This window comes from Periplaneta americana, chromosome 8, assembly GCF_040183065.1.
Source record: "Periplaneta americana isolate PAMFEO1 chromosome 8, P.americana_PAMFEO1_priV1, whole genome shotgun sequence".
Lineage (NCBI taxonomy): Eukaryota > Metazoa > Arthropoda > Insecta > Blattodea > Blattidae > Periplaneta > Periplaneta americana.
The window spans coordinates 53,262,411-53,289,138 of NC_091124.1; the positions used below are offsets into that span (position 1 = coordinate 53,262,411).

The 26,728-nt window shown below is 35.8% G+C and overlaps 2 protein-coding genes across 2 annotated transcripts in view; both read right to left on the reverse strand.

Moving 5' to 3' along the window:
* LOC138704216 (serine protease inhibitor dipetalogastin-like) overlaps positions 1–3,784 on the reverse strand; it is a 30,400-nt gene extending 26,616 nt beyond the window's left edge. The window contains exons 1-2 of the mRNA XM_069832098.1: positions 3,709–3,784; positions 536–721 (exon numbers count right to left, since the gene is read on the reverse strand). Of these exons, the coding sequence (XP_069688199.1) occupies positions 536–721; positions 3,709–3,784 (262 nt within the window). The remainder of the gene's footprint in view (positions 1–535; positions 722–3,708) is intronic.
* Positions 3,785–4,197: 413 nt separating this feature from the next.
* LOC138704217 (serine protease inhibitor dipetalogastin-like) overlaps positions 4,198–26,728 on the reverse strand; it is a 52,827-nt gene continuing 30,296 nt past the window's right edge. The window contains exons 2-6 of the mRNA XM_069832099.1: positions 25,212–25,376; positions 18,739–18,897; positions 12,288–12,428; positions 6,901–7,068; positions 4,198–4,391 (exon numbers count right to left, since the gene is read on the reverse strand). Coding sequence (XP_069688200.1) covers positions 4,198–4,391; positions 6,901–7,068; positions 12,288–12,428; positions 18,739–18,897; positions 25,212–25,376 — 827 coding nt within the window. The remainder of the gene's footprint in view (positions 4,392–6,900; positions 7,069–12,287; positions 12,429–18,738; positions 18,898–25,211; positions 25,377–26,728) is intronic.

Here is a 26,728-nt window from a genome sequence, read left to right on the forward strand (position 1 = left end):
TCATTCTGGAAAATACTTTCCACGATCAAATACAGAAGAGTTTGGACTTTTTAGAAAAGAATTGAATACAATTTGTTGCATCAAAAAACTACTAAATTCTACAGTAGGCCTAACCATGTTGAAATTTATTTATTAAAAAATTAAGAAACAGAAACATAATTTAGACATTTTAAGACAAATATATAGAACATCACAACAAATTTTGAACCACTAGTCGAGAGGATAAATAATTAGAAATACCTGATAGACTTTATTTATTAGCTTAATTGAATCATCTAATCTACTATTCGTGAAGAATTATTATGACTATAATTGTGGTGGTGATTGTGATGATGATGATGATGATGATGATGATGATGATGATGATGGTGATGATGATGACTATGAGATCCAAATAGGTCAACGGGCTAGTGTTTGATAATATTGACAACGATAATATTTTACGATGTCAGGAGATGAAGGGGGCTGTTCAGTGGTTAGAGAAATTGTTAAAGACACTAGCGCCTGTTAGGAAATACAAGACACACTGACGCACCTGAAGATATAGCTCCTCTGTACGCGGCACAGCGCAGTATGAATGGGTTAGGATATGTTACGTTGTCCGTGCCACACACGGGCATCATGATGGCGTTGTTATCCGCCAGGTTGCAGACTTTATTATCGTCGGATGAAATGACGACATCGCGGTACTGGCATGGTCCATCGTGCAGGATTCGTAAATCTAAAGTTAGGAACATACAGTGAGAAAAGTCTATGTCACAAATCTGCAATTAATTATATCATGAAGTGAATAAACATGCCAAGTAGTAGTGTTTTATTATATTGGAGTAACATGGTATTAAATTTGTCACTACTGAAATTCCACTGGGATGTATTGCTGGTTATCTAGAATTATAGGAATATCACAATTCATAATTAGACGGTCGGAAGATAAGTTTCAAAATGATAGTATAACAATCTAGTTAAGTATTGTAGACATTGTAAGCATTGTCCTTTATACACAAGAACATCATGATAACGTTATTAATTTGTTGTTGTTTTCAACTAATATGTAGTGAAATCTTTCCAAATTGAGATATGAACTTCATTAATTATTTATTTATATCTTTACAACATAAAATAAAAAGGCAAAGGTAGAAAATAAGAAGAATAAAGAAAAAACACAGCAAAGAAAATTAGGAAATAAATTAAGATAAGAAAGAATTGAAGATATGGAAACAAGGGAAAAAAAGAAATAACAGAAAGGACACAAGACAGAAAATAAGGAAAGAAATTAGGAGAACAATGAATGGAAGAGAGAAAATAGGAAAGAAAGAAAGGAGGGAAGACGGATTAGAGATAGGGATGACACACGATAGAAAATGGGGAAAGAAATTAAGAAAAGAAAGAAAGGAAGAGAGTTACAAAGAAAGGAAGGGAAGATGAAGAAAAGAAATAGCACAAGAGATAATAAAGGGACTAATTTGAAAGTAGGAAGGGAGGGAAAGAGATACAAAGAAAAACAGCACTAAAGAAAACAAAGGCCACAACTAAGAAGAAGAGGAAATAAAAATGAGATGAAAAACCAAGTGAGGAAAAAAGAAAGGAATAAAAAAGAAAGAATGCAACAAAGGAAAAGAGAAAGGAAATTAAGATAAGAAAGGAACGGAAAAAGAAGGAAAGAAAGGAAGAAGAAAGAAAATAAACCATAAAGAAAAAACACATAAAGGAAGTATGGAAAGAAATGATGGGAAGAAAGGAAGAGAGAAAAAGAAAAAAGGAATTAAAGATAGAAAGAAAGGAAAAAAGAAAAGAATGAAGCTATGAAGATAGCAAATAAAGGAAGCGTTATAGAAAAAAAAAGAAAGAAAGTGAAATAGAAAGTAAGAAGATGGAATAAAGAAAAGAAAAGGAAAGAAAAAACACAAGACAGAAAGTAAGAAAAGAAATGAAGTGAAGAGAAAGAGATAGAGAAAGAAGAAAAGATTGAGTAAAGAAATGAAAAGATATAAGACAGCAAATAAGAAAAGAAATGGAGTGAAGAAAAAGAGATAAAGAAGAAAAGATTGAATAAAGAAAAGAAAAGATACAAAACAGAAACTAAGAAAAGAAATGAAGTGAAGAAAAAGAGATAGAGAAAGAAGAAACGATTCAATAAAGAAAAGAAAAGATACAAGACAGCAAATAAGGAAAGAAATGAAGTGAAGAAAAAGAGATAGAGAAAGAAGAAAAGATGGAATAAAGAAAAGAAAGGATACAAGACAGAAAATAAGGGAAAAAAATGAGCCAAAAAAGAGATAGAGAAAGAGAAAAGGTGGAATGAAGAAAATAAAGGACACAAGACAGAAAATGAGGAAAGAAATAAAATTGAAGAAAAAGAGATAGAGAAAGAAGAAAAGATTGAATGAAGAAAAGAAAAGATACTAGATAGCAAATAAGAAAAGAAATGAAGTGAAGAAAAAGAGATATAGAAAGAAGAAGAGATTGAATAAAGAAAAGAAAAGATACAAGACAGAAAATAAGAAAAGATATGAAGTGAATAAAAAGAGATAGAGAAAGAGAAACGATGGACTAAAGAAAAGAAAGAATACAAGACAGAAAATAAGGAAAGAAATGATATGAAGAAAAAGAGATGGAGAAAGAAGAAAAGATTAAATAAAGAAAATAAAAGATACAAGACAGGAAATAAGAAAAGAAATGAGGTGAAGAAGAAGAGATAGAGAAACGAGAAAAGATTGAATAAAGAAAAGAAAAAATACTAGACAGAAAATAAGGATAGAAATGAAGTGATGAAAAAGAGATAGAGAAAGAAGAAAAGATGGAATAAAGAAAAGGAAAGATACAAGACAGCAAATAAGAAAAGAAATGAAGTGAAGAAGAAGAGATAGAGAAAGGAGAAAAGACTGAATAAAGAAAAGAAAAGATACTAGACAGAAAATAAGGAAAGAAATGAAGTGAAGAAAAAGAGATAGAGAAAGAGAAAAGCTGGAATAAAGAAAAGAAAGGATACAAGACAGAAAATAATGAAAGAAAGAAATTGAAGAAAAAGAGATAAAGAAAGAAGAAAAGATTGAATAAAGAAAAGAAAAGATACAAGACAGCAAATAAGATAAGAAATGAAGTGAAGAAAAAGAGAAAAAATGGAATAAAGAAAAGAAAGAATGCAAGACAGAAAATAGGGGAAGAAATGAAGTGAAGAAAAAGAGATAGAGAAAGAGGAAAGTTGGAATAAAGAAAAGAAAGAATGCAAGACAGAAAATAAGGGAAGAAATGAAGTGAAGAAAAAGAGAAGAGAAAGAAGAAAAGATTGAATAAGGAAAAGAAATGATGATGATAATAATAATAATAATAATAATAATAATAATAATAATAATAATAATAATAACAATAATAATAATAATAATAATAGCCTAATGTGTCCCTTGAAGGGCAAAGGTCTCCTGCTAAAGGGTAGCTCTGTTTCCACTAACGCGGTGAGCTACTCCGCATTAGGTTGTGTCTAGTGTCTCTTTGTCTGGTTGGAGTTGATTTCGCTGTCACTTTGATTAATTTGATTTCACTAACACTTTTATTATATTGAATGCACTTTCACTGAGTCAACTTGGGATGTTGTTTGTGGCTGGCACTGTCTTCGTTTGTAGTCGACATCCAATTGTTCTCCATGTTCCCCTACTTCTTGCTATTCTGGATCATTGCTGGCCTGCTTGTGTTGTGTAGAAGTCTGCCCACCTCTTCCTTGGTCTGCCTCTGTGCCGGTCTCCTGTGCGCGGGTCCCACATGGTGGCTCTGTATGTCCGTCTTTCATCTTTCATCCGCGCGATGTGGCCTCCCCACTTCCACTTCAATTTGTTTGCTCTTTGTGTGACGTTTGTTGTTGATGCCATTTGGGACAGCGACTCATTGGAAATTCTGTCTCTCATAGTTATTCCCAATATTTTTCGTTCCATTTTCCTTTGGCATATTTCTAGCGCATTCATCTGTCTGTTTGTTGTCGACCATGTTTGGCATCCATAAAGTAGTGTTGGGTAGACGCAGGTTTGTAGTACTTCGAAATTGAGTCTTCTGCTGATTGTCTTGTCAAGGCGTATGAACTGGAGGAATCAGAAGGATTTCCAAGCTAAGGATATTATTCTTCTTATTTCTTTTCCAGTATTGTCTTTAAAGGAAATTAGTTGGCCTAGGTATGCGTATTCTGTTGCATATGGTAGCGTTGTTCCGTCAATTGAGATGGGGATTTCTTGTCTGTTTGTCATCAGCTGTGTTTTTGCCATGTTCATTGATAGACCTGCGGTTTTGCTTTGTGTACAGAGTTGTTGGAGCATTGACTGTAGTTCTTCTGGTGTTTTTGCGAATAGGACTACGTCGTCCGCGAATCTTAGGTCTGTTAGGTGTCTTCCGTTTATGTTTATTCCCTGTTGCTTGTTCCAGTTCATTTTTCTGAATACATTTTCCAAAACGCTTGTAAAGAGTTTGGGAGAGATTGGGTCACCCTGTCGTACTCCGCGTTCTAGACGAAATGATTGACCTTCTATTTCTGTTCTTACCTTAGCAAAGTTTTGTCTATAAATATTGCTCAATAGACGAATGTATTTGCCTTCCACTAGGTACAAAGGTAAGTTAAATTCCTCTGACTTCTCTATCAGCTGGTTTATGGTTTGCAGATGATCTGTCGTGCTGAAACTTGTGCGGAATCCTGCTTGCTCGGGAGGTTGACTTTCGTCCAGGGTTTTTGTTATCCGTTTTGCTATTATCTTTGAAAACAGTTTGTGTAAGTTTGACATCAAGTTTATAGGTCTATAGTTGCCTATGTCATCCCTCGAGCCAGACAGAAAATAAGAAAAGAAATTAAGTGAAGAAAGAGAGACAGAGAAAGAAGAAAAGATTGAATGAAGAAAAGAAAAGATACTAGACAGCAAATAATAAAAGAAATGAAGTGAAGGAAAAGAGATAGGGAAAGAAGAAAAGATTGAATAAAAGTAGAAAGGATACAAGACAGAAAGTAAGAAAAGAAATAAAGTGAAGAAAAAGAGATAGAGAAAGAAGAAAAGATTGAATAAAGAAAAGAAAAGATACAAGACAGCAAATAAGAAAAGAAATGAAGTGAAGAAGAAGAGATAGAGAAAGGAGAAAAGACTGAATAAAGAAAAGAAAAGATACTAGACAGAAAATAAGGAAAGAAATGAAGTGAAGGAAAAGAGATAGAGAAAGAGAAAAGATGGAATAAAGGAAAGAAGCGATACAAGACAGAAAATAAGGAAAGAAATAAATTGAAGAAAAGGAGATAGAGAAAGAAGAAAAATTGAATAAAGAAAAGAAAGGATACAGGACAGCAAATAAAAAAATGAAGTGAAGAAAAAGAGATAGAGAAAGAGAAAAGATGGAATACAGAAAAGAAATGATATGAGACAGAAAATAAGAAAAGAAATGAAGTGAAGAAAAAGAGGCAGAGAAAGAGAAAAGATGAAATAAAGAAAAGAAAGAATGCAAGACAGAAAATAAGGGAAGAAATGAAGTGAAGAAAAAGAGATAGAGAAAGGGAAATGATGGAATAAAGAAAAGAAAAGATACAAGACAGCAAATAAGAAGAGAAATGAAGTGATGAAAAAGTGATAGAGAAAGAGGAAAAGATTGAATAAAGGGAAGAAAGGATACAAGACAGAAAATAAGGAAAGAAATGAAGTGAAGAAAAAGAGATAGAGAAAGAGGAAAAATGGTATAAAGAAAAGAAAGGATACAAATCAGAAAATAAGGAAAGAATTGAAGTGAAGAAAAAGAGATAAAGAAAGAAGAAAAGATAGAATAAAGAAAGAAAGGATTGAAGACAGAAAATAAGGAAAGAAACGAAGTGAAGAAAAAGAGATAGAGAAAGAAGGAAAGGTGGAATAAAGAAAAGAAAGGATACACGACAGAAAATAAAGAAAGAAATGAAGTGAAAAAAGAAAGGAAGAGAGAGACAGAAAGTAGGAAATATGAATAAAGAAAAGAAAGGATACAAGACAGAATGTAAGGAAAGAAATGAAGTGAAGAAAGGAATAGAGAGGAAGAAGGAAATGGGAGAATAAAGTTAAGAAAGAACACGAGATATAAAATGAAGAAAGAAATGAAGTAAAGATCGAAAGAAATAAAGGAAGAAGAAAAGAAAGGAAAGAAGTAATAAAGAGGAAAAAGCGCAAGGAAAGAAACGAAGTGAAGAAAGAAAGGGACAGAGAAAGATGGAAAGAAAGTAAAAAGGAAGTGAAAGAAGAACACAAGACAGAAAGAAAATAGGAGAAATGAAAGAAGTTATAAAGAGAAGAAAGGACAAAAGATACGGAATAAGGAAAGAAATTCAGAGAAGAAAAATAGGGAAAAATATAGAAAAAGAGCAAGGAAAGAAGGAATAAGTAAAAGAAGAGATAAAAAATACATAAAAAAGAAATTAAGAGGAAGAAAGAATGCAAGATTGAATGAAAGAAGAGATAAAGAGAATAACACGAGAAGTAAGGAGAAATATGAAGTGAAGGGAGAAAGCGAGAGAGGGAGAAAGAAACAAAGGAAGGAAGAAAGAAAGAGAGAAAGAAAGAAAGAAAGGGAGAAAGAGAGAGAGAAAGAAAGAAATGAAGAAAGAGAGAAAGAAAGAGAGGAAGAAAGAAAGAAAGAGAGGAAGAAAGAAAGGAAGGAAGAAAGAGAGAAAGAGAGAAAGAAAGAGAGAAAGAAAGAAAGAAAGAAAGAAAGAAAGAAAGAAAGAAAGAGAGAGAGAAAGTAAGAAAAAAGAAAGAAAAAAGAAAGAAAGAAAAAAGAAGGGAAAAGACATGACAGAAGGTAAGGAAGGAATTTGAAAACAAACAGGAAGGAGAGATATAAATAAAGCAAAAAAAGAATCAAATGAGAAAAGAGAAAGAAAGGAGAGAATAAACGTAAAGAAAAATGTTTTATATTTACCACGATTATAGAGTCGCAAACAAGCCAAGGCGTTGTAGCTGGCATAGGTGACGCCATTGCTTGCGCAGACTGGAGTCTGCCTCTTTCTCCCGCCGCTATACTTGGAGGGCAGGCAGATGGACAATGCTTGACTGTTTCCACACACACCGTCTTTCTTCTTAGTAATATCTGAAACAGATTTAATTTGTTAATCTAATACATAGGCCTATTAGTAATAATTGGGAACTGTTGAATATTCAATTCCATAATCAAATAATTCTTACACTTGACACTAAACTTTTCTATATGTTTTTCTTGTTAACTTATATAAGGCTGAGTATCATGGAAGTATGTCATTATGATGCTTAAAATTATGTCTTGCTACATTTTATGTTAAATAATTTGTATACTATGCCGCTAAAAAAAAGACTTGTCGGATTAAGGACACCATCTATCTTGCTATAAAAAAGGAGCGCGTGAATATGAAAAATCAAACTCAAAACATAAGATTATTTAGGGTCAAATTAAAGAAGTACCTAATTTCTCACGCCTTCTATTCTGTAGGTGAATTTATGACATTCAACAACTGCACTTGAATATTTCTCTCTTATATTAAGTATCGATACGAACCCCTTGTGTTGCACTAGTATCATATAGGGTAAACTAGGGTCTGTTGGACAGTAGGGCATGTTGGACACTCTGAACTTAAACGTGTTACCTCGCCACTTGTGGGCACCACATTCTGCTAGAAGTCAATGACGGAAGTAGCCACGAGTGGGGCTACTTCCGTCATTGTCTTCTAGCAGAATGTGGTGCCCACAAGTGGCGAGGTAACACGTTAAAGTTCAGAGTGTCCAACATGCCCGACTGTCCAACAGACCCTAGTTTACCCTATTGTAAAACTCTTCTCTATATATTCCAACTAGACTGTGACTATAATTAAGATTTTATAGTATTAGCCTGTTAAGATTCTTTTGACATGTTTCTTATTCTGACTGTAAAGCGATGTACGAATACCATGAAATGTAAATAAATACAATACCACTAGATCGCCTAGAATCCTACATCGTTAACTGTGGTAGTGAGCAATTTGACCCGTAAACAGGCCCAAGTTTAAGAAAAATCTGGACTACTTTCTGTATGTCGTTTGAGGCGATTCACAGATAATACTGCAGCCAATATTGTGGTGGATGACGAGACCATTATAAAATAAATATTTGGTTGAGAAAACCTACTTAATGTAACATTATTTCTTCATAATTGCGTTACCAGTTTCAAGTACGAATGTATTTAAGTATTTAGCTTTTTATACAAACATATAAACTGTAAATAAAAGAAAAATTGGGTACATACCGAAATAAGGATAGAAAGTGCAGTGAAAGTGGGAACCAACGGAAAGGTGCAGGCAGGCGAAAGCGCTCCTTCGAGGTGAAAGGGGATAGACGGGAGGGAGGGGCAGAACATACATCTAATTTCCATGGTTTCCTACAGAGAAAGCGATTTTTACTAAGATCGAATCAGTGTTAGGTTAGGTTAGTTTAGGCTTTTGATGTACCTTGCATAGGCCTATACTCACAATTGTCTAAAAATGTCATTACCCCACCCAAACCCCTCTCTCCCAGACTATGCCGTAATATAATGTCTTCGGTAGGGTCCTTCCTAGCCGCCTTCCTTTGGTAACGCTATTGTAAAGATTAATAATATAAAATATATTCTATTATTTGTTGTTGTTTAGTCAACTTTTCGCAGACAGATCTCAACCTCATAAGTAGTACCAATAAGGAATCACTCATGAGGCAACTAAGCCAGGAGATAATGGAATAGATTGGCCAGTCCCTTTTCCCCTCCATTGCATACATTGATGATTAGCTACATGTTACACTAATAAGACTTGATGTATTATACTTACTTACTTACGTACTTACTTACTTACTTACTTAGTTACTTACTTACTTACTTACTGGCTTTTAAGGAACCCGCAGGTTCATTGCCGCCCTCACATAAGCCCGCCATTGGTCCCTATCCTGAGCAAGATTAATCTATTCTCTATCATCATATCCCACCTCCCTCAAATCCATTTTAATATTATCTTCCCATCTACGTCTCGGCCTCCCTAAACGTCTTTTTCCCTCCGGCTTCCCTCGTGCCAGAGAATCAGTCCCATTCCGTGGCTTATTTGAAGGATTCGTAACAAGCTGTTTTTTACGGTGATGGGTTGTTAGCCTTTCGCCCAATCCTCAAGCTGGAGGACCACCCCTCATCGGCTGTCCGCGACTGCTTATTGAATATATTCACAGCTACCCTCCATATCTGGAGGCCGTCTCCTCGATCCGCAACCTGAGGACGCGCCATGCCGTGGTGATAGGGACCCACAATACATGTCTTGATGTATTTTACAAACAATTATTCTACCTCTGACACATTTCGTCAAGTGAGATGTACTGTCTAATAATATTATGCACATATCTGCCAGAATCTCAATCAGAGGAATGTAAAATATATATTGCATACAAAATTAAAACGTTAACGAGAGGTGAAAATTGACTTAACCGTTTAAGTTTGAAAGGATCCTAAATATAGATTTATATAAGCAAATTAGTATGCTGTAAAACTTGAATAAAGTTATGGCATTTCCAGCAATTTTGTAGCCTATTGGTCTGGGTTATGAAACATAACTAAAGACTAATAAAACGAGAATTGAATTACCAAAATAAATATAAGATTTCTGAGAAATGTAGGCCTACGTGTATTAGATAAAAACCGTATTAAACAAATCTGCAAACATGAAAAGAAATCTAAACTTAAGCAGTACCGTAAATATGCTACAGATATAGAGGAAGAACAAATCTTGATAGGCCAAGAAATCGATGGGCAGATCACATTTAATGTCATTCACCTTATGAGATCAGAACGACCCACTAGACTTAGCCATTGGGGATAATGTTGATTATGAGGGTATATTTAAATAACATTTTTCGCATAATAAAGGTACACTAATTATTTCCTCTTCCTCTCTCTAACAGACGTGTTAAAATACTAAGTTATTGTAACCTACACCATATAGTCTACACATCGCAAAATATAAACAAACGGTCATACAGGCAGCTGTATGTAACAGTCCCGAACGAGTAGGTTCCCTTCTCACCCGATGACAAAGATAGAACCAATCTTCGAAACGTCGTAAATAATAATTATATTTTATATTTTATCACCAGCAACGGAAAAAGTCCAATCCACTATATTACAAAACTCACTTCTAACATAACCTAATTCATCTAACATACCAGTAAGTTATTCACTTGTAGCAAGCATTTCCTAAATAATTACTGAGAGGGATTGACTTTATTGAAGTTTCATAGTTATCCTTTTCAAAAATTGAATTGTAAATATTTTCTTACTTAAGCATCCATTCGACATAGCGTAAGTTCGTTCATATAACGTGAGAAAATGTAATTGCACAATTTTCCGAAAGATGGCAGTGTACTCTCTGTACAGTGATACCAACATATAAAATGTCAAGCTGGCTGATATTTGTATGAAAGTAAATACTAGGAACAAGTAAAATATAGATTAGAGTAGAGTTTTAATTTGTGCTTAGTTTAGTAAAATAAAATGTGTTAGTAAAAGAATGACTTCAAGTCACCTTAGACTCATACTGAGATGGTGAACGTAAAAGAACAGATTTAGTAGGGACTATAGCATGGCACGAAATAATTTTATACTCTTCTACACTGGCGTTCAAAAATATCTGACCTACAATTTTCTGTTCGTGTAAGCGAACTTTCTAAACAGGGTATAAATTAGAATCAAATACCTATATAACAAATTGAATTACTTTGAAATAGTGTCCGTATTTCTCAATAAGTGACATTATTATTTGGACATGTTGGACAAAATGGTGATGGGGATTAAGTAAAAATATTCTTATAATTGTATCAGCAGTTTCCCGCTAAACCTAATGCTTTTTACAATCATTACAAGGGAATGAAATTTTAAATTCTATAATGCGGGTATATTTATTTACTATTGGCGATACTGACTGTTACCTTCGCCATCTATTTATTCATAGAAGTATTAACTGAAGAAGCCAGACTTACATGAACAAATTATTGATCGCTATAGATTAGTAGGAGTAAGATATCTTTGAACGCCAGTGTACATAAAATAACACTCCTGTTCCTCATTTCGTTTTCATAATCGTAAACTACATTAATATTTAAATCAACTTCAGAACACCTGACTTCTAATATACAGTAAAAACTTCGCAGTTACGGGTCAATCAATGCAATAGTCAGTTGAATAGAAAAGTTGAACAGTAAAACCATGTATTTTTCGTACTAACTGTCCTCTTTCCAAAAACACTACAACTAAATCCATAGGGATAATTACCGTACGTTTCTTAGTCGCTTGCAAATCTTTATCTTACACGTCGTTTCACAATCTATAAAAGCCTTCGTGCACTGCAATAGAATAATTCCATAGAAAAAAGTAAAACAACTCTCCACACTCCTCAAAATAAGAGCTAAACTGAACCGGTAATCGATCGATGACGCTCAACTAATAAACTATCCAACTGTCAAATGTGAAAAACGTTCAGATGTCAAAATACTCTACAGAGTGTTGAGGAAGGTCTAATATTTTGAGGGATAAAATTCGTATGTTGGTGACAGGTTAATAGGGCCACACATTCTACCACGTCGTTCTCAGTATCGGCATTTCTTAATAAACCGATTCTCCGTCTTTCTGGAGGAAGTACTGAACCATCAAAGACTAAAAATGTGGTTATTGCATGACGGAACAGTCCATTTCTATAACAGAATCAGGCAACATCTAACACGGGTATTTGATCTTCTACGGATTGGTCGAGGAGGTCCTATAACATGGCCTGCTCATTCCCCAGATCTTAATCGCTTGCACTTTGGTTATGGGGACACTTACAGGCCTTAGTGTATGCAACACCCATTGAAGACTTTCAAACGCTACAGGAGCGTGTCTTCAACACCATCCTGTCAGCACATCCAAGACTAACCAGGGGTGTTTGAAAAGTTGCGTGGTTCCCTAAGACGTCGAGCAGAAGGATGTGTTACGATGAATGGAAGTCACATCGAGCATCTGCTCACATATTTATTAGACTTTTTTTAATTGTTTTGATGAGTTCTACCACCTCTTAAAATATAAGATCTTCTTTAACATCCTGTATACCACAACTCCACCTATCGATCCATCGATCATAATACCACCATCTTACGACGAAGTAACTAACGTAATAAGCTAATAACATAACTTACCTAACTTTCACACATCGATAGCAAGTAATAAACACAGTTTTCATCGTTTGTAGGAAATTACACAGTATCAAAATAAACAAATATTTTGACGTAGATAAATAGAAAATGAAATTAACTTACTTTTCTCCGGTTCTCTCATTGCAGTACATCTCAAGGCATCCAGATTGGGGTAAACCACACTTTCTGAGCTACACACTGGTTTGTATACCAGTGACATGGGGCACTGAATCCTGCAAGGACCTTCATATTGTACCGCATTCCCTGGAAAACAAGTACATTATTTTCTGCTTAATGATTAAAATACTTCCAGGATTCCCGCATTATACAATAACACTCCGTAACCACCAAATGGTTACGTCACAAAAATGGCGAATATAACGTAATACCACAGTCTCGTATATAGAGTCACGAAGCTTGAGTTGTGAGGGTGCTAGGAACAATAGACTGTGCCGGTCTATTTCGCATTGTCTGTAATGAGGCGATATTAGCGATCCTAGTGGTTAGCAACTATCTATAGATGCATATTTACTACGTATTAAGCTTCGTGACTGTATATAGGCCTACTAGACTGTGGTAATACTGTACTGTACATTCACAATTCAATAGTGTTATGTTTTTATGTGGTTGATAAACTATCTGGAATAAAATACGAAGGAAATTACAAAGCATATCTACAAAATAACCGGCTGAAGAGGAAAGATGAACTGTAGAAATTTCAAACTTGAAGGTATATTTCCATACAGGGTGTAAACGGTATACCGTAAACTGCCAAAGAAAAAAAAATACTCGTGGAAGAACATAAATCCGTTATCCGTAGCACTACAGCCCATGAAGGGCCAAGACCGACCAGCCGGCTGCTGGCCTCACGTCCACATGCCGAAGCAGACGTGGACGATCATCCAACTAGAATGGAGGTATCATGTGATTAGCACGATGATCCCCCCAGCCGTTATAGCTGGTTTTCGAAATCGGATTTTCGCTACCTATCGTAGCTCCCCAGCGCATCACGATGCTGGGTGGGCACCGGTCCCATACACTGGCCGAAACTTAATGAGAAAATTTCTTCCCCCATGAGGGCTCGAACCAGCGAGCATTTCATAACGCGAGTCCTAGGCAGGACGCCTCAGACCACGACGCCACGGCACGGGATGGAAGAACATAAATAACTGAAGAAAAAAGTGAAATATTGTTCTTCTGTAACTGTCAAGGTTTTCCCAGAAAAAAAAATGTGTTTTGTGAGTCTAACATTTTTGAGTGTGTACTTACTTTACCCGATATGTACGCTGAAACAGTCGTTTGTTACTCTGTTGTGTATTGCTATGTGTTGGATTGGTAATGTCATTCACGTTCAGTCGAAATGTAAACTAATAATTTAGACTACTATCAATCTTAAAAGCATGGTACATTACAAATTAAATATAACATCGCAAGTAATAATTAAATTCACTAGACTTTTGTCCTGTAGACGAACATGTATTGTCTAAAGGGAAAACTTGGCTAATTCCGCAGTATGGGTAATTCCGCAGTAGTGCATATATGATTTTACTGCGGCTTTACAATAGCGTGAACGTAAGTTTTGAGAAGCTGTCAACAGGAGGCATGTCCTCTGCAGTGCTGTAGAAAAAAACCAACGATATTGGTCGACACCTCTGTCGGCAATACAGTGAACATCGAAAGTTGGCTGTTTTTCGTGTTTTGTTCACAGCTGTGAAGAAAGTGAGTACTGTTACATATAAATTGTTCCTTTTATGTTACTTTCATAATGTATTTCATAATAATTATTTACTACTGCTAAATTAGCCAAATCCTATTTCGGATTTATCCGCACTGTTGCGGAATTACCCGAGTTGTTCTTTTTCAACTGCAATGTATGTACAACTAAATATAGGCTATATGCATTTTAATAGGTCTCTTTATCTCATTTGGTAATGAAAGTTTTCGTCCATGTCTACATACCTTGAAAATATTTTTCAATAAACATTTTGATAAACATATGATAGATTTACTTCTTAATATTGCGGAATTAGCCGAGTCTCCCCTATAATTTTAATAGTTTATATCACTTACATCCTGCATATTTATCACCAAATTCCGCCACTTATAGAATTTTTCCTTCTGGGACTTTCTCCCACAGTCGTGAAAATACATGTATTAATATCAGAAGAACAAATTTGTTTTGGTCAAAAATGGCTGTTTCTCAAATAGCCCATTCATATTTGATGATGATACTGTATGATATTGATTGATGATATTGGTGATGATTATGATGATAATGATGATAGTGATAGTGATAATCCTTGCATCGGAATAGGGGTTTTATTTTATCTATTTAATCATGATTGCTTTCGTTTTATTTTATTTCATTTCATTCGTGCTATTCCAACAAACAAAGCATTCGGTAAACCAATATTCACTCTAGTCTGCTTTCAGTCGTAGTTTACACTGTTTTGAGAATTCCACACAGACGTTTCTGATTCTAAGCCCATCATATTTCTTGTCATGTTGTTTTCCAAACAAAAACTTTTTAAAGTAGAGTAGACAAGAGTGGTATCGGGTGTCGAAGCAACGTCTCTTGACGTGGAAAGAGAAGATCATCTGAGCTGAAGCTCACGTACTGCCACACCAAGAAGGAGGTGAGATCGACTTCACGTGACGTCACGTTATCTGATTTCCTCCCTTGTTGTAGAGAGGGTGAGGGGTAGTTTCTACACGATTCAATGTTAGGAGGGGCGAAAAATCTTCGATGTCCCTTTGGCAAAACAGAAAGCCTGAGCTAGGAAACTGCTCCGGGCTAAAAACGAAAAGTAAACTGCATACATGGTGACAAGAAAGCGAATTATGTGTTCAGAATAAGATAATTATTTTTAAACACTAAATATTGTCAATAAACTAAGATACGGCAAGGAAAATGTGACTTAATTATATGCAGTACACGGTATAACCAATCGGCATGTGGTTTGGGTTGTAAGTAGAACACAACGTCATATATTAAAACCCCTACTATGATATACTCGTATTTATTCTTGTTAATGTCTTGTTATATGTTGTTTCAGGCGAAGATTAGATATCATTCGGCTCTCTTCTTACGGGAATTCTATATTGAAGCCGAAGGAAGACACTTTAAACATATCTTGTGATACAAGTATGAGGATTTGTATTCATTTTTCAATTGTTTATAAACATTTTTCCCGTTAAACTACAGTTGCTACCTTAATATTTGAGGACAAAAATTCGCTCCGGCGCCGGGGATCGAACCCAGGTACTTGGTTCTACGTACCAAGCGCTCTGGCCACTGAGCTACGCCGAATTCAATCCACAGCACCGGATCGAACACTCCTCCTTCAATGTCTCCCTTTCTGGCCTGACTCCATGTTAGGCATGTATGTTGACGTATATGTCCATTGTCAACTACCATTATATTAGGAGCGCACTCAGCTGAGTGACTTATTTGGCCGGGATTCCGCAGTTAAGTGCACAGAAATCTGTACAGATAGATGCACTGCTAGCTATGAGAATATTATTATATTATAGATTTAATAATTTGTCATACAGAATAATATCTGTAATATTGACAATTAATATTTGAGGAGAAATATAGGCCCTATTAATTGTCAATATTACAGATATTATTCTGTATGACAAATTACTAAATCTATAATACAATTGCTACCACTGAAACGTCGGCCAATTTCGCTGTAACTACATAAGGGTAGGCTATAAACAGAAAATGTTGATGTGAGGAAAGTGTCATAGGCCTATATGGAGGTTCCTGTATGTCATATTGATATGTTAAAAATTCGAAATATTAAGAATATAGTATAGGCCTACTTTTACAAAGCTTAAGTTAGGTACTATATAACACACTTGAGTTGTTCATGACGAACTCTACATGAATCTGTTCTATTTCAAAGAACGTTTTATTTTTCAGTATCCTTTTAAATTTCTTATGTATGCCTCTTCCACGGATTTTCTCAATTTCTTATATTTCTTTTGAGCAATATTTTCTATTTTTCCTTAATTTTCTTCTCATTTAAAATAAGACACATGGCGACGTATTATAGTAAATAATTTTGTATCTGCTGCACATAATCAATATCGTGATATAGGTATACAAATTCTATGTGGAACTCTTACTTTAAACCACAGGTGCCGGTAAGCAAGATGCACTTTGCAAGACTTGTTGGAGAGACCAAAAAAAAAAAAAAGAAACATAGTTGACAATATTTCTCAAGCGAATTTTCGCGAATTTCACATTTTCTTACGAAAGACTTACTTTGCGCGATAAATACGAAAAATAGTGTATTTTTTAATTTTCCATAGTTTAAAAGTAAATATTATATAGGCTACGTTTTTATAGAAATATTTGGTACATGTTCGAAGATTTTGGCGTTCTACTTATATATGTTTAGACTGACTAAGAGTGCTTTAGCCTGGCAGTTAAGAGCTTGACCAATCCTTGAGAACATTGTTTTCGGTATGTATGAACATAAAAGAGGGATTTTGACCGTACTACAGACAGTCAGTATTTGTAAAACGGTTCCTCGTATTTCAGCACAAAAGTGAGAATTTAACGATACTGTATACTTCAGTCTAAGCAATTAATCTACCTGGTAATTTTAACAGTTAGTTCCCAAAGTGAAGTGACGGTGTTAAAACGGGACGAAAAAACGAAATAATTGCGTCTTCTCGTGAGTTTCAAACAAGAGATCTTTAATGAAATCGGAAAATATTGGAACTTGTATGTTGCAATTTGTCCATTTCTCTGATTTAGAATTAATAGTAAGTTAAAGTAACATTGCAACGTTTGTATGTTGCAGTTTGTCTGTTCCACTGATTTGGAGTTAACAGTAAGTTAACCTAATAATTGTGTTAATTATTTCACTAAATCTTACCATCCGTATTGTCCTTGAACTAAATAATAGTAATAATAATAATAATAATAATAATAATAATAATAATAATAATAATAATAATAATAATAATAGCCGTAAATCCCTAGTGGGGCAAGGCCTCCTGCTTGGGCAGGGGTGGCTCAAGTCTTGACCATCAGAAGAGCCGACCTGATGGTCTATGTACATTCCTAGTTCTTTGTCCACAATTTCACTAGCACTGGTTGTTGCTCCCGCTCAAAGTTGGTTGACTGCGTCCCTCCACCGTGTTCTTTGGCGTCCTATTCTGGTCCACAGTTCTCCTAGCTGCAACTTGAACTCGTCTCCCTATCTGGTTCTCGGTCGTCCACGGTTTCTCCAGCCAATTCTTGGATCCCACAGTGTCGCCGTGTGTGCCCATCTGGTAGGTTGCATTCGTACCACGAGTCCTCCCCAGCGCCATTTCATCCTATTAGCGAGTGTGACCACGTCCTCTACGCCGCTTCGTCGCCGTACTTCTTCGTTTCTGATTCTGTCTTTCAGGCTTATTCCGAGTATTTTCTTTTCCATTCTTCTTTGGCATCTTCCTAATTTTAATGCCTGTTTCTTTGTGAGTGACCAGGATTGCGCCCCATATAGAAGTACAGGTGCAATGCAGCTGTTGAAGATCTGCCTCTTGTTCTGCAATTTCTGGCTCTTGTCCATTAGGATGAAGGACAGACTCCGAAACTTTCTCCATGCCGATGCTATTCGTCTATCAATTTCTTTATCCATGCTGTTCTGAAAGGATATGGTCTGGCCAAGGTAAATGTATTGCGTGACAAATTCGATGTTCGCATTGTTGACGATCATCTGCCCTTCTGCGTCATTTGTCAGTACTTTGGTTTTGCTGGTGTTGATTTTTAGGCCTACTGCCATGCTTTCTTCACACAATTCGTTCAGCATCTCTTCCAATCGTTTCCTGGATCTGGCAAACAGAACCGCATCATCAGCGAAGCGTAGATTGGTCAGTTTTCTTCCGTCGATAGATATGCCGTGCTTGCGACCCCAAGGTAAATCATAATAGGCCTAGGCTATATTAAATTATCCGGGTAATAATAATAATAATAATAATAATAATAATAATAATAATAATAATAATAATGAAAAGCGTAACTTAATTAGTGAGTTATATTTTTATGTAATGTGTTTAAATTGATTTCGTTTCCAAGAACATTTGGTAGAGGAGATGTGGTGAGTTATTACACGTTAACAGACATTATTTTATTGCGACATTATCGCCAAAATTTTATACTTTATTGTATTGAACACCAAAAAACGAAATTTTGAAAATGATACTCGCAGTCTTAAGAAAATTATCACAATAAGAACACAGCTTTTTTTAACTGCGAGAAAAAATGGATTAGTCCTGATTTCAAATTATTTCGTCCACAATTTTGATTCGTGTTGGTGGAAGTGTGGTATATGTAAGTTCTTTGAAGATTCCAGTTTGTCGTCTAAGAACCTAAGATTGGCAGTAAAGAGGTGAAGTGTTGGAGCGTAATTTCTAAACTACCAAATGTATTACGGCGAAGAGCCATCTCGAAAGTATGAAAAAGGAACTTGAGGTCTTCCTCAAATCTTCCTTTATAGCTGCAATATAGAGTAAAAGTAGCGATGTTGGCAAATATAAACATGGTTGTCAGGCTGTAGAGAGTACTTACCCTTGTTCTGGCGCCGCGCCTCGCACAAGAGCTCCCAGACGCTGCTGTAGGTGACGTTATCCGTTCCACACACGCGGCGCCACACCACGAAGGATAGCACGCAGTGGTCTGGCTCCGGGTTCCGGAAACACGCTCCCCGACGCACCGTTAACCCGTGCACTGTGACCAAACACTGTCCGTTACCAAGTTTCGATAAAAGCTATTTACACTGACACGTTTATAGCACAGTCTAGTATATGCAGTCACGAAGGTTCAGTTTTGAGGGTACAAGGAACAATAGACTGTGCAGGTACTATTTTGCATTGTCTGTGATGAGGCGATTGTAGCGATTCTAGTGGTTAGCAACTATCTATGGTTGCATATTCCCTGCGTATTGAGCTTCGTATAGTCCGACCATCGGATCTGTGCCCCCGTAAGATATGCGAACTGAACCTTAATTCCTTTTCAGCCTCGGCAATTCATTTCTCCCCCTGTATTCCTATTTCTCTCTTTTCTATCCCCCTCTCTTTCTCTCCCCCACTACTCACAATTTTGAGCCTTCTTGCGGGACAGTTTATTTGCACTTGCAGTCCAGTTTTGTCAACTCAACATGAATACTGTAGCACGGAGTGGGGAAAGAAATATTATTAAGCAAGTAATAGCATTTTGCGTAAGTCAATCAGCGTCATTAGACCTACTTAAATTAAATTAAGAATAAGTAATAATTTACCTTACAGTATTATAAACAATATTGAAGAGACATGGCACTGTTTGACGGAAGTTTAGCAACATCCCTATTCGGCAAGGTTCGTGGCCTGCTGTTTGACGTAGTGAGAGAGAAACGGGTGGAATGGGGTGAGTAGAGGCGTTAACTTTTCCAAGAACGACGACAGCGCTGAAGGGGCATAGATCCGGTGGTCCGACAATAACTGTATATACTAGGCTGTGTTTATACTCTGTTTTTATACAGAAGGAAACTTCCCGCCGTTGAGTTTAAACGTTAGGGCGAATTTTGCCAATTAGTAACAAGAGGGTTTGGGGTGCGATACTTACTATCACATACCTGTTTGACAGAAAGTTCCTACAACACGTTAGCGTTCTTTGTTATCCTCCCTCAGTCTAGGCCTGTTTGTAATCCAGTAAAGTTCAGTTTTTAAACACGTCATTTTCATTCAAGATAATGAAAATTGTGATTGGGTGCTGGTGTTGGTGAGCTTAGTAATTACTTACTATTTAATAGATGGTAGAATGCAAGAAATGAAACACAATCTAATTCCGTTGGTCATGTTTTGGAGAGAACACTTAAAGCGACGGTGGTATCTAAAATTGAGGTAAATAGTTACATAAAAGAAAATGAATCCGAAGAAATGCTTAAAAGCACTTCCAAAAAAGAAAACGTATTGCGACTCTCCTGTTACAAAATTGGACACATTAAATCAGGAACTTCTTGCTTTATATAAAGAAAGCTTTGTAACCAGTTTAAACCATATTTTGCCGGAATCCCTCAAAATACGAAACACTACAAATTAAAATTTCACATTCCTCATTGAGGAAAGTACTAAAAGCTACTGGATTCCAGTAAAGCAGAAACGAGGGCAGTAAGAAATATTTATTGGAATATGGCGATATTGTTGCCCGTCGCAACGAACTTTTAAGGTCAATGAGAAAAATGAATTAGGAAAAACCCGTAATATTTTTAGATGACATTATTTTCAGTTTAGTGTATTTTACGTTCATATGTTTCTTTACTTGAATTTGCTTTCTTAACTTAGTTATAAAACGTCGAGTACAGTATTCCCGCCTTGAAGTGGAGGTGGCCAGATCATTTGAGATTTCAGCGGGAAGCTCCCTTTGTGTGGAAAACAGTGTATAAACATATCGGCAAGAGAAACTTAGGAAGACCTCCGAAACTCTAGAGTGCTCAAATGTACTTGATGTAGGCACAAAATGCCTAAAGCATTAATGCTGCTTCTGATGATAATTTTCTAGCATCTGCGGATATTGTCGACTAACAATTTCCATGAGTCTGCTAGTATGGCAGTGTGGACAATTACATTCCTGAAGGAGGGATACCTGGAATGGTAGAATTCACTACTCTGCATAGTAATGACGACTAGCATAGTTGAATCTTTACATGTGTGAGAAATAGTAAATTCCTTCTAGAGATCCATTATTCAGGAATGGAGTTCCAAAATTTATTTTCGCATTAAAGGAAGTCATGTAACGATTTTTATAGAGAGATAGATAGCTGGATGGATGGATGGATCGATAGATAGATAGATAGATAGATAGATAGATAGATAGATAGATAGATAGATAGATAGATAGATAGATAGATAGATAGATAGATAGATAGATAGATAGATAGATAGATAGATAGATAGATAGATAGATAGATAGATGGATGGATGGATGGATGGATGGATGGATGGATGGATGGATGGATGGATGGATGGATGGATGGATGGATGGATGGATGGATGGATGGATGGATAGATGGATAGATAGATAGATAGATAGATAGATAGATAGATAGATAGATAGATAGATAGATAGATAGATAGATAGATAGATAGATAGATAGATAGATAGATAGATAGATAGATAGATAGATAGATAGATAGATAGATAGATAGATAGATAGATAGATAGATAGATAGATAGATAGATAGATAGATAGATAGACAGGTAGGTAGGTAGGTAGGTAGGTAGGTAGATAGATAGATAGATAGATAGATAGATAGATAGATAGATAGATAGATAGATAGATAGATAGATAGATAGATAGATAGATAGATAGATAGATAGATAGATAGATAGATAGATAGATAGATAGATAGATAGATAGATAGATAGATAGATAGATAGATAGATAGATAGATAGATAGATAGATAGATAGATAGATAGATAGATAGATAGATAGATAGATAGATAGATAGATAGATAGATAGATAGATAGATAGATAGATAGATAGATAGATAGATAGATAGATAGATAGATAGATAGATAGATAGATAGATAGATAGATAGATAGATAGATAGATAGATAGATAGATAGATAGATAGATAGATAGATAGATAGATAGATAGATAGATAGATAGATAGATAGATAGATAGATAGATAGATAGATAGATAGATAGATAGATAGATAGATAGATAGATAGATAGATAGATAGATAGATAGATAGATAGATAGATAGATAGATAGATAGATAGATAGATAGATAGATAGATAGATAGATAGATAGATAGATAGATAGATAGATAGATAGATAGATAGATAGATAGATAGATAGATAGATAGATAGATAGATAGATAGATAGATTTATTGAGTAATATTATACATACAGATTTTTATATTATCATAAGTTTCTCTAAAATCCAATGCACGGGTCTTCTGACCGTACGTGCTTTGTACCTAAAACAAGTCCTACTTTGTAGGTTCCCCCGCCCCCAGCTATGATTATATCCACGATTTTTATAAGTCATCTGACATTAACCTCGGGATTATAACAACTTATTTTCAAGCAGGGCATCCATTCGATTACTGACTAGGACATAGTAACAAACAATAATATTTACAAACGTTCTTTACGAATATTATAAAATAACATTCATATTGTATTAGAACTGTTGACTGAGAAGAATGGTTGCGGATGCAGGTATAGAATAATAAGAACTTCATTGTAAGCGGCTTATATTTCAGTATTAGGCTACAAACTTCTAGATCTATTGACATGTTATTGACCTCTGCATTAAGTAACAGAGGAAGATGTCTTCTTATGAAGTCAGTAGGCCTACATTAACAATAGCTGGTCTACATTTTTTGTATTCTTTATAGGTTACAAGATAATCGCTTTCATCTGCATTGAATATCACACTGTAACCATGAATATTGACTCTAAGATTTCTTCATCCGAGATTGTATTAATCCACAAACTGATCACTGGTGGACTTGGTCCACTCTGGTTGTGAGCCCCTCATATCATGAATCGTATTTGTTATAAATCCCACTGGTACCGGTAACGGACGTTTCCGTTTGGCAATGTCACTATTCTGCACGAATAATATATGAATTACGCGATTCCTGGCACTCCATTATGTCGGTCACTGATCCTCCAAACTATTATATACCGAGAGTTTCACAATCATAAGTACAAATTGTATAAATGACTGGAGGACACTGAAACAAGGCAAAAAGTCCTAAAAACACAGATCCGGAAACCACCCGTTTCCGAGTTATTATCATCACTTAGACCTAATACACCTGTCAAACTTGCAACCTCATTTTTTTACGTGGCAGACTCAATTCTCGTGCGTACCTCAATTTTTTGTAATATGAGCTACGCGACATTTTGGATAATATAGCTCTTTGGGAAAGGCAGCTGCTATGGTACATGCATAACTGAGCACTGGCTCACTTTCATTTCAACGTTACAGTCCTTACGCACATGATTTTACAACAGCTGTATCGGCCGCGTCTTACCAACACTATAGCCTCCCAGTTCTCCCGACTTCAATCCTCTGACTTGTTTTGTTTGGGGATATTTAAAATATTTTGTGTATTTAGCCCAGTTGGTAATGCTAATGAGTTCCAGGAACCCATTCTCAATGTTTGTCAACATATTAGAGGCACGCCAGGGATATTCGAACGAGTACGGTTGTTTATGAGGAAACGTACTATCTACCTTAACATGAACGGTGGTCATATTGAACACATGTTAAACATTCTCTTCCTTCAATGCATATTGGAAGTTGTTACCCCAGAACATCTGTACTGACGGGCATTATCAAACCCCATAGATTTCGGAAACGTCTGGTTTCAGGACCTATGTTTACTAGGATTCTAAGCCTTATTTTAGTTCTCTCTATTTACCTCTACAGTTTGTACCTATAATTAAGAAACATTATATATATAGCATATGGAGTTCCGAAATTAAACAGGAAAGAGTGAGTGATCTTACAAAAAATGCTCAAAATCTCGACCACGAACCTGAATCTAAGATTTGCAATGGCGTTATGATATTCTGCCGTACGCTTTCGAAGCTCCCTAGAGTGTTCTCAATCAGATTGCAGGTAGCTATGGTTCTAGTAACCAATTTCTCTAATGTGTCCACTGGGATTTCATACACAATTGATTTCAAGTATCCCCAGAGGAAATGGTCAACAGAGTTCAGGTCAGGTGACCTCGCAGGCTATAGGGTAGGATCTCCTTTTCCAATCCAGCGACTGGGAAAAGTAGCATTCAGCTAGTCACTGACAGTCACAGAAAGTCGTACTTTACTCACATCCTCTATCAGGCAAATTAATAGTATTTTCTCTAGTAACTCAGACAAGATTCTTTTCACGAAGTGTGGGCGGTCGGACGGTAGAAGATAAGGACCAATTAGATGATCTTGGACGAAGCCGATAAAAATATTGACAGTTAAACGTACATCGTCTGCCTATCTTTCAGGCTACCCTATCACACGTATATAACCGTATCTTCTTAACCTGGCGTCACAAACGTCAAATCCAAAATACTCAGTAGAGCATTGCTAGATCCTGTATAATTTTTGCACGGTTATTTATATTCACCGTTAGATCGGGGATAAATTGTATTTTCCATGCTTGCACATCATTATCCACTGAACAAAATAGTTTAACAGTGTTTATTTTTGCATCGTACTGCCATTTTTATGTAATGGTTGTAGAATGAATGGATCAGGTCACCAATTTTATCTTAACCTTTTCGCAACAAGTGCAGGAAGCCAACATTATGGACAAGAATGTCCTCGCGAAATAACTCGCCATTGCATCATTGCATGAATTTAAATGAATAGCGTAAGTTTATGAACAGAATGCTCATCAACTCCCTCCATTGCAAACGAGCCAGAGTTCAATCCCTGGCCCCTGCGAACATGACATTCGTTGTGGACAAAGCCTAGTTTCGAGAGTTTTTCTCCGTATCTCTCTTTTTCCCTTATCATTCCACCAAAACTATGTACAAAATTCTTTCATTATCTTCTCCAGTTAAAAATACGAATTTTAGTTGTGAGTTTCCTGATACTGGTTTAATTGTATGTTATTCATTTATTTTAATATACCTTTTTGGTGATGCTTTTCATATATTATCTATATTTAACATTATATTAAACTTCGAAACACGAATGTGTTGAAACTTTAAACATTTGGAAATAGCACAACGTGAGAGACTTTCTTAATACCCTATTCTCACCACCCGCTATTGAATGGAGCTTGGCAGTCCAATTTACTCAACCCAATTCATGTCGAGCGTGCTTTAAAATGTTGTGTACTCTATAAACTTCTATAATGTCTGATGGAAATCGCAATTCAGATGTATTGCCTTTATTAAGACGCTCTGCACCAAATTTTATCTGTCTTCAGCAAAAAAGGAAAATAATGGTAATATTAGCAACAATCTACAAACCTAAGCCTACAATAGATGAATTTAACTAAGTGAGACTTAATTTTATGCACAATACCTACCATTGAAGTAGCGTATAAAGCACTGGAAGGTGATGTAGTTCTGGTAGGTCTGCCCGTTGGACGCACACAGAGGATCGTAGGTTACATTCTTCGCAGCCTCCAGACAGACGTACTCTCCTTTGATGCGCCAGTGCGATGTGGTTGAGGATATGCCTGCAAGAAAGACTGTAACACTTTTGTTATTAAAATGCATCTGAACGGAGAGACATGTAACTGCCTATGACCGCATGATGATGTGATGATGATGATGATGATTATTAATTATTATAATTATTATTATTATTATTTAATATTTTATTATGAAGCAGACTTTACAATGTTAATATCTTCGTACGCCCAATTAATACTGTTCTGTCTCTTTTCTCCAACGTTCACTGTGATTTAAATCCCTATCCTCCAATCCTTACTCCCACATGCTGCTGAAAATTCCATCCTTCCATGTAACCTTCGGTTGTTCACTTCCTTTTCTGCCAGGTGGAACTCATTCCAGTATTCTCTCTGGCAATCTAACCTCTGTCATCCTTCTCACGTGTCCATACATGTTTAGTTACTTTGTGTTATGAAATCTGTTATTGAATTTTGAACCTTCATCTTTTCTCTAATCACATTGTTCCTTATTCTGTCTCTTTTGCGGAGAGATGCTAGAAATCCTTTTCTGTCAAAAATAATCTTGATTCATCTAGATTTTAGCTCCCATGTTTCAGCTTCGTAAATTTTTGTACTTCATATCACTGATATTAAAATTGTAATTTTTGTTTCAAAACTCCGCCATAGCCGGTTCCAAGCCCAGTTGAAAAAGGAGAAGGAGATGAGAACATCACGTAAAAAAATCCCAGGCTCTGATAATCCGGATGTTAGGGTTACATGACGGGCAGAGAGGTCTTGTTAACTATAATAAAAATAGCCTCTCCGGGGGATGGAGACGCTGAAATGAAATCCTCGTTCCTCCAGATTGAGGGTTGACGCATCAGGGCAGCTCCCTGTACGTCGAGGGAAATGACAATGCTAAAAATCCAGATAATGAAAAGTTGAATAGGTTAGAATTTTAATAAACGACATTTAAAGCTATGGAAAATAACTATTTTGTAGGAACATGGTTCACATTCCTTAAATTATAGCGTAATGATTACAGGCGGAGGAACTGTAGAAGACGTTCAAAACGATTGAAGAAGCTAATAGAATATTTTTACAGCTATATTATGGAAAATATAAATATTAAAAAAGAAACTAGATTCGTATACTAAGACATTCGAAACGTAATGGCAACACATTACTGTTTCACACGAAATTCATTCAGGTTACTTTTGACATTACATACTTCAAATATAGTCTCCTGCTATGTCAACAATACGTTGCCAAATTCTTGGAAGACGTCGGACTCCATCTGGAGCAGCATTTCTGAATATATCTCTCACTGATCAATCTAAATATCTTCGGATGTCAACTCTTGATTAAAAGTGAATGCCTTGCTTCCACCCAACTCGCAATAATTCAGTATGGTAGGACTTCTCTCCCAC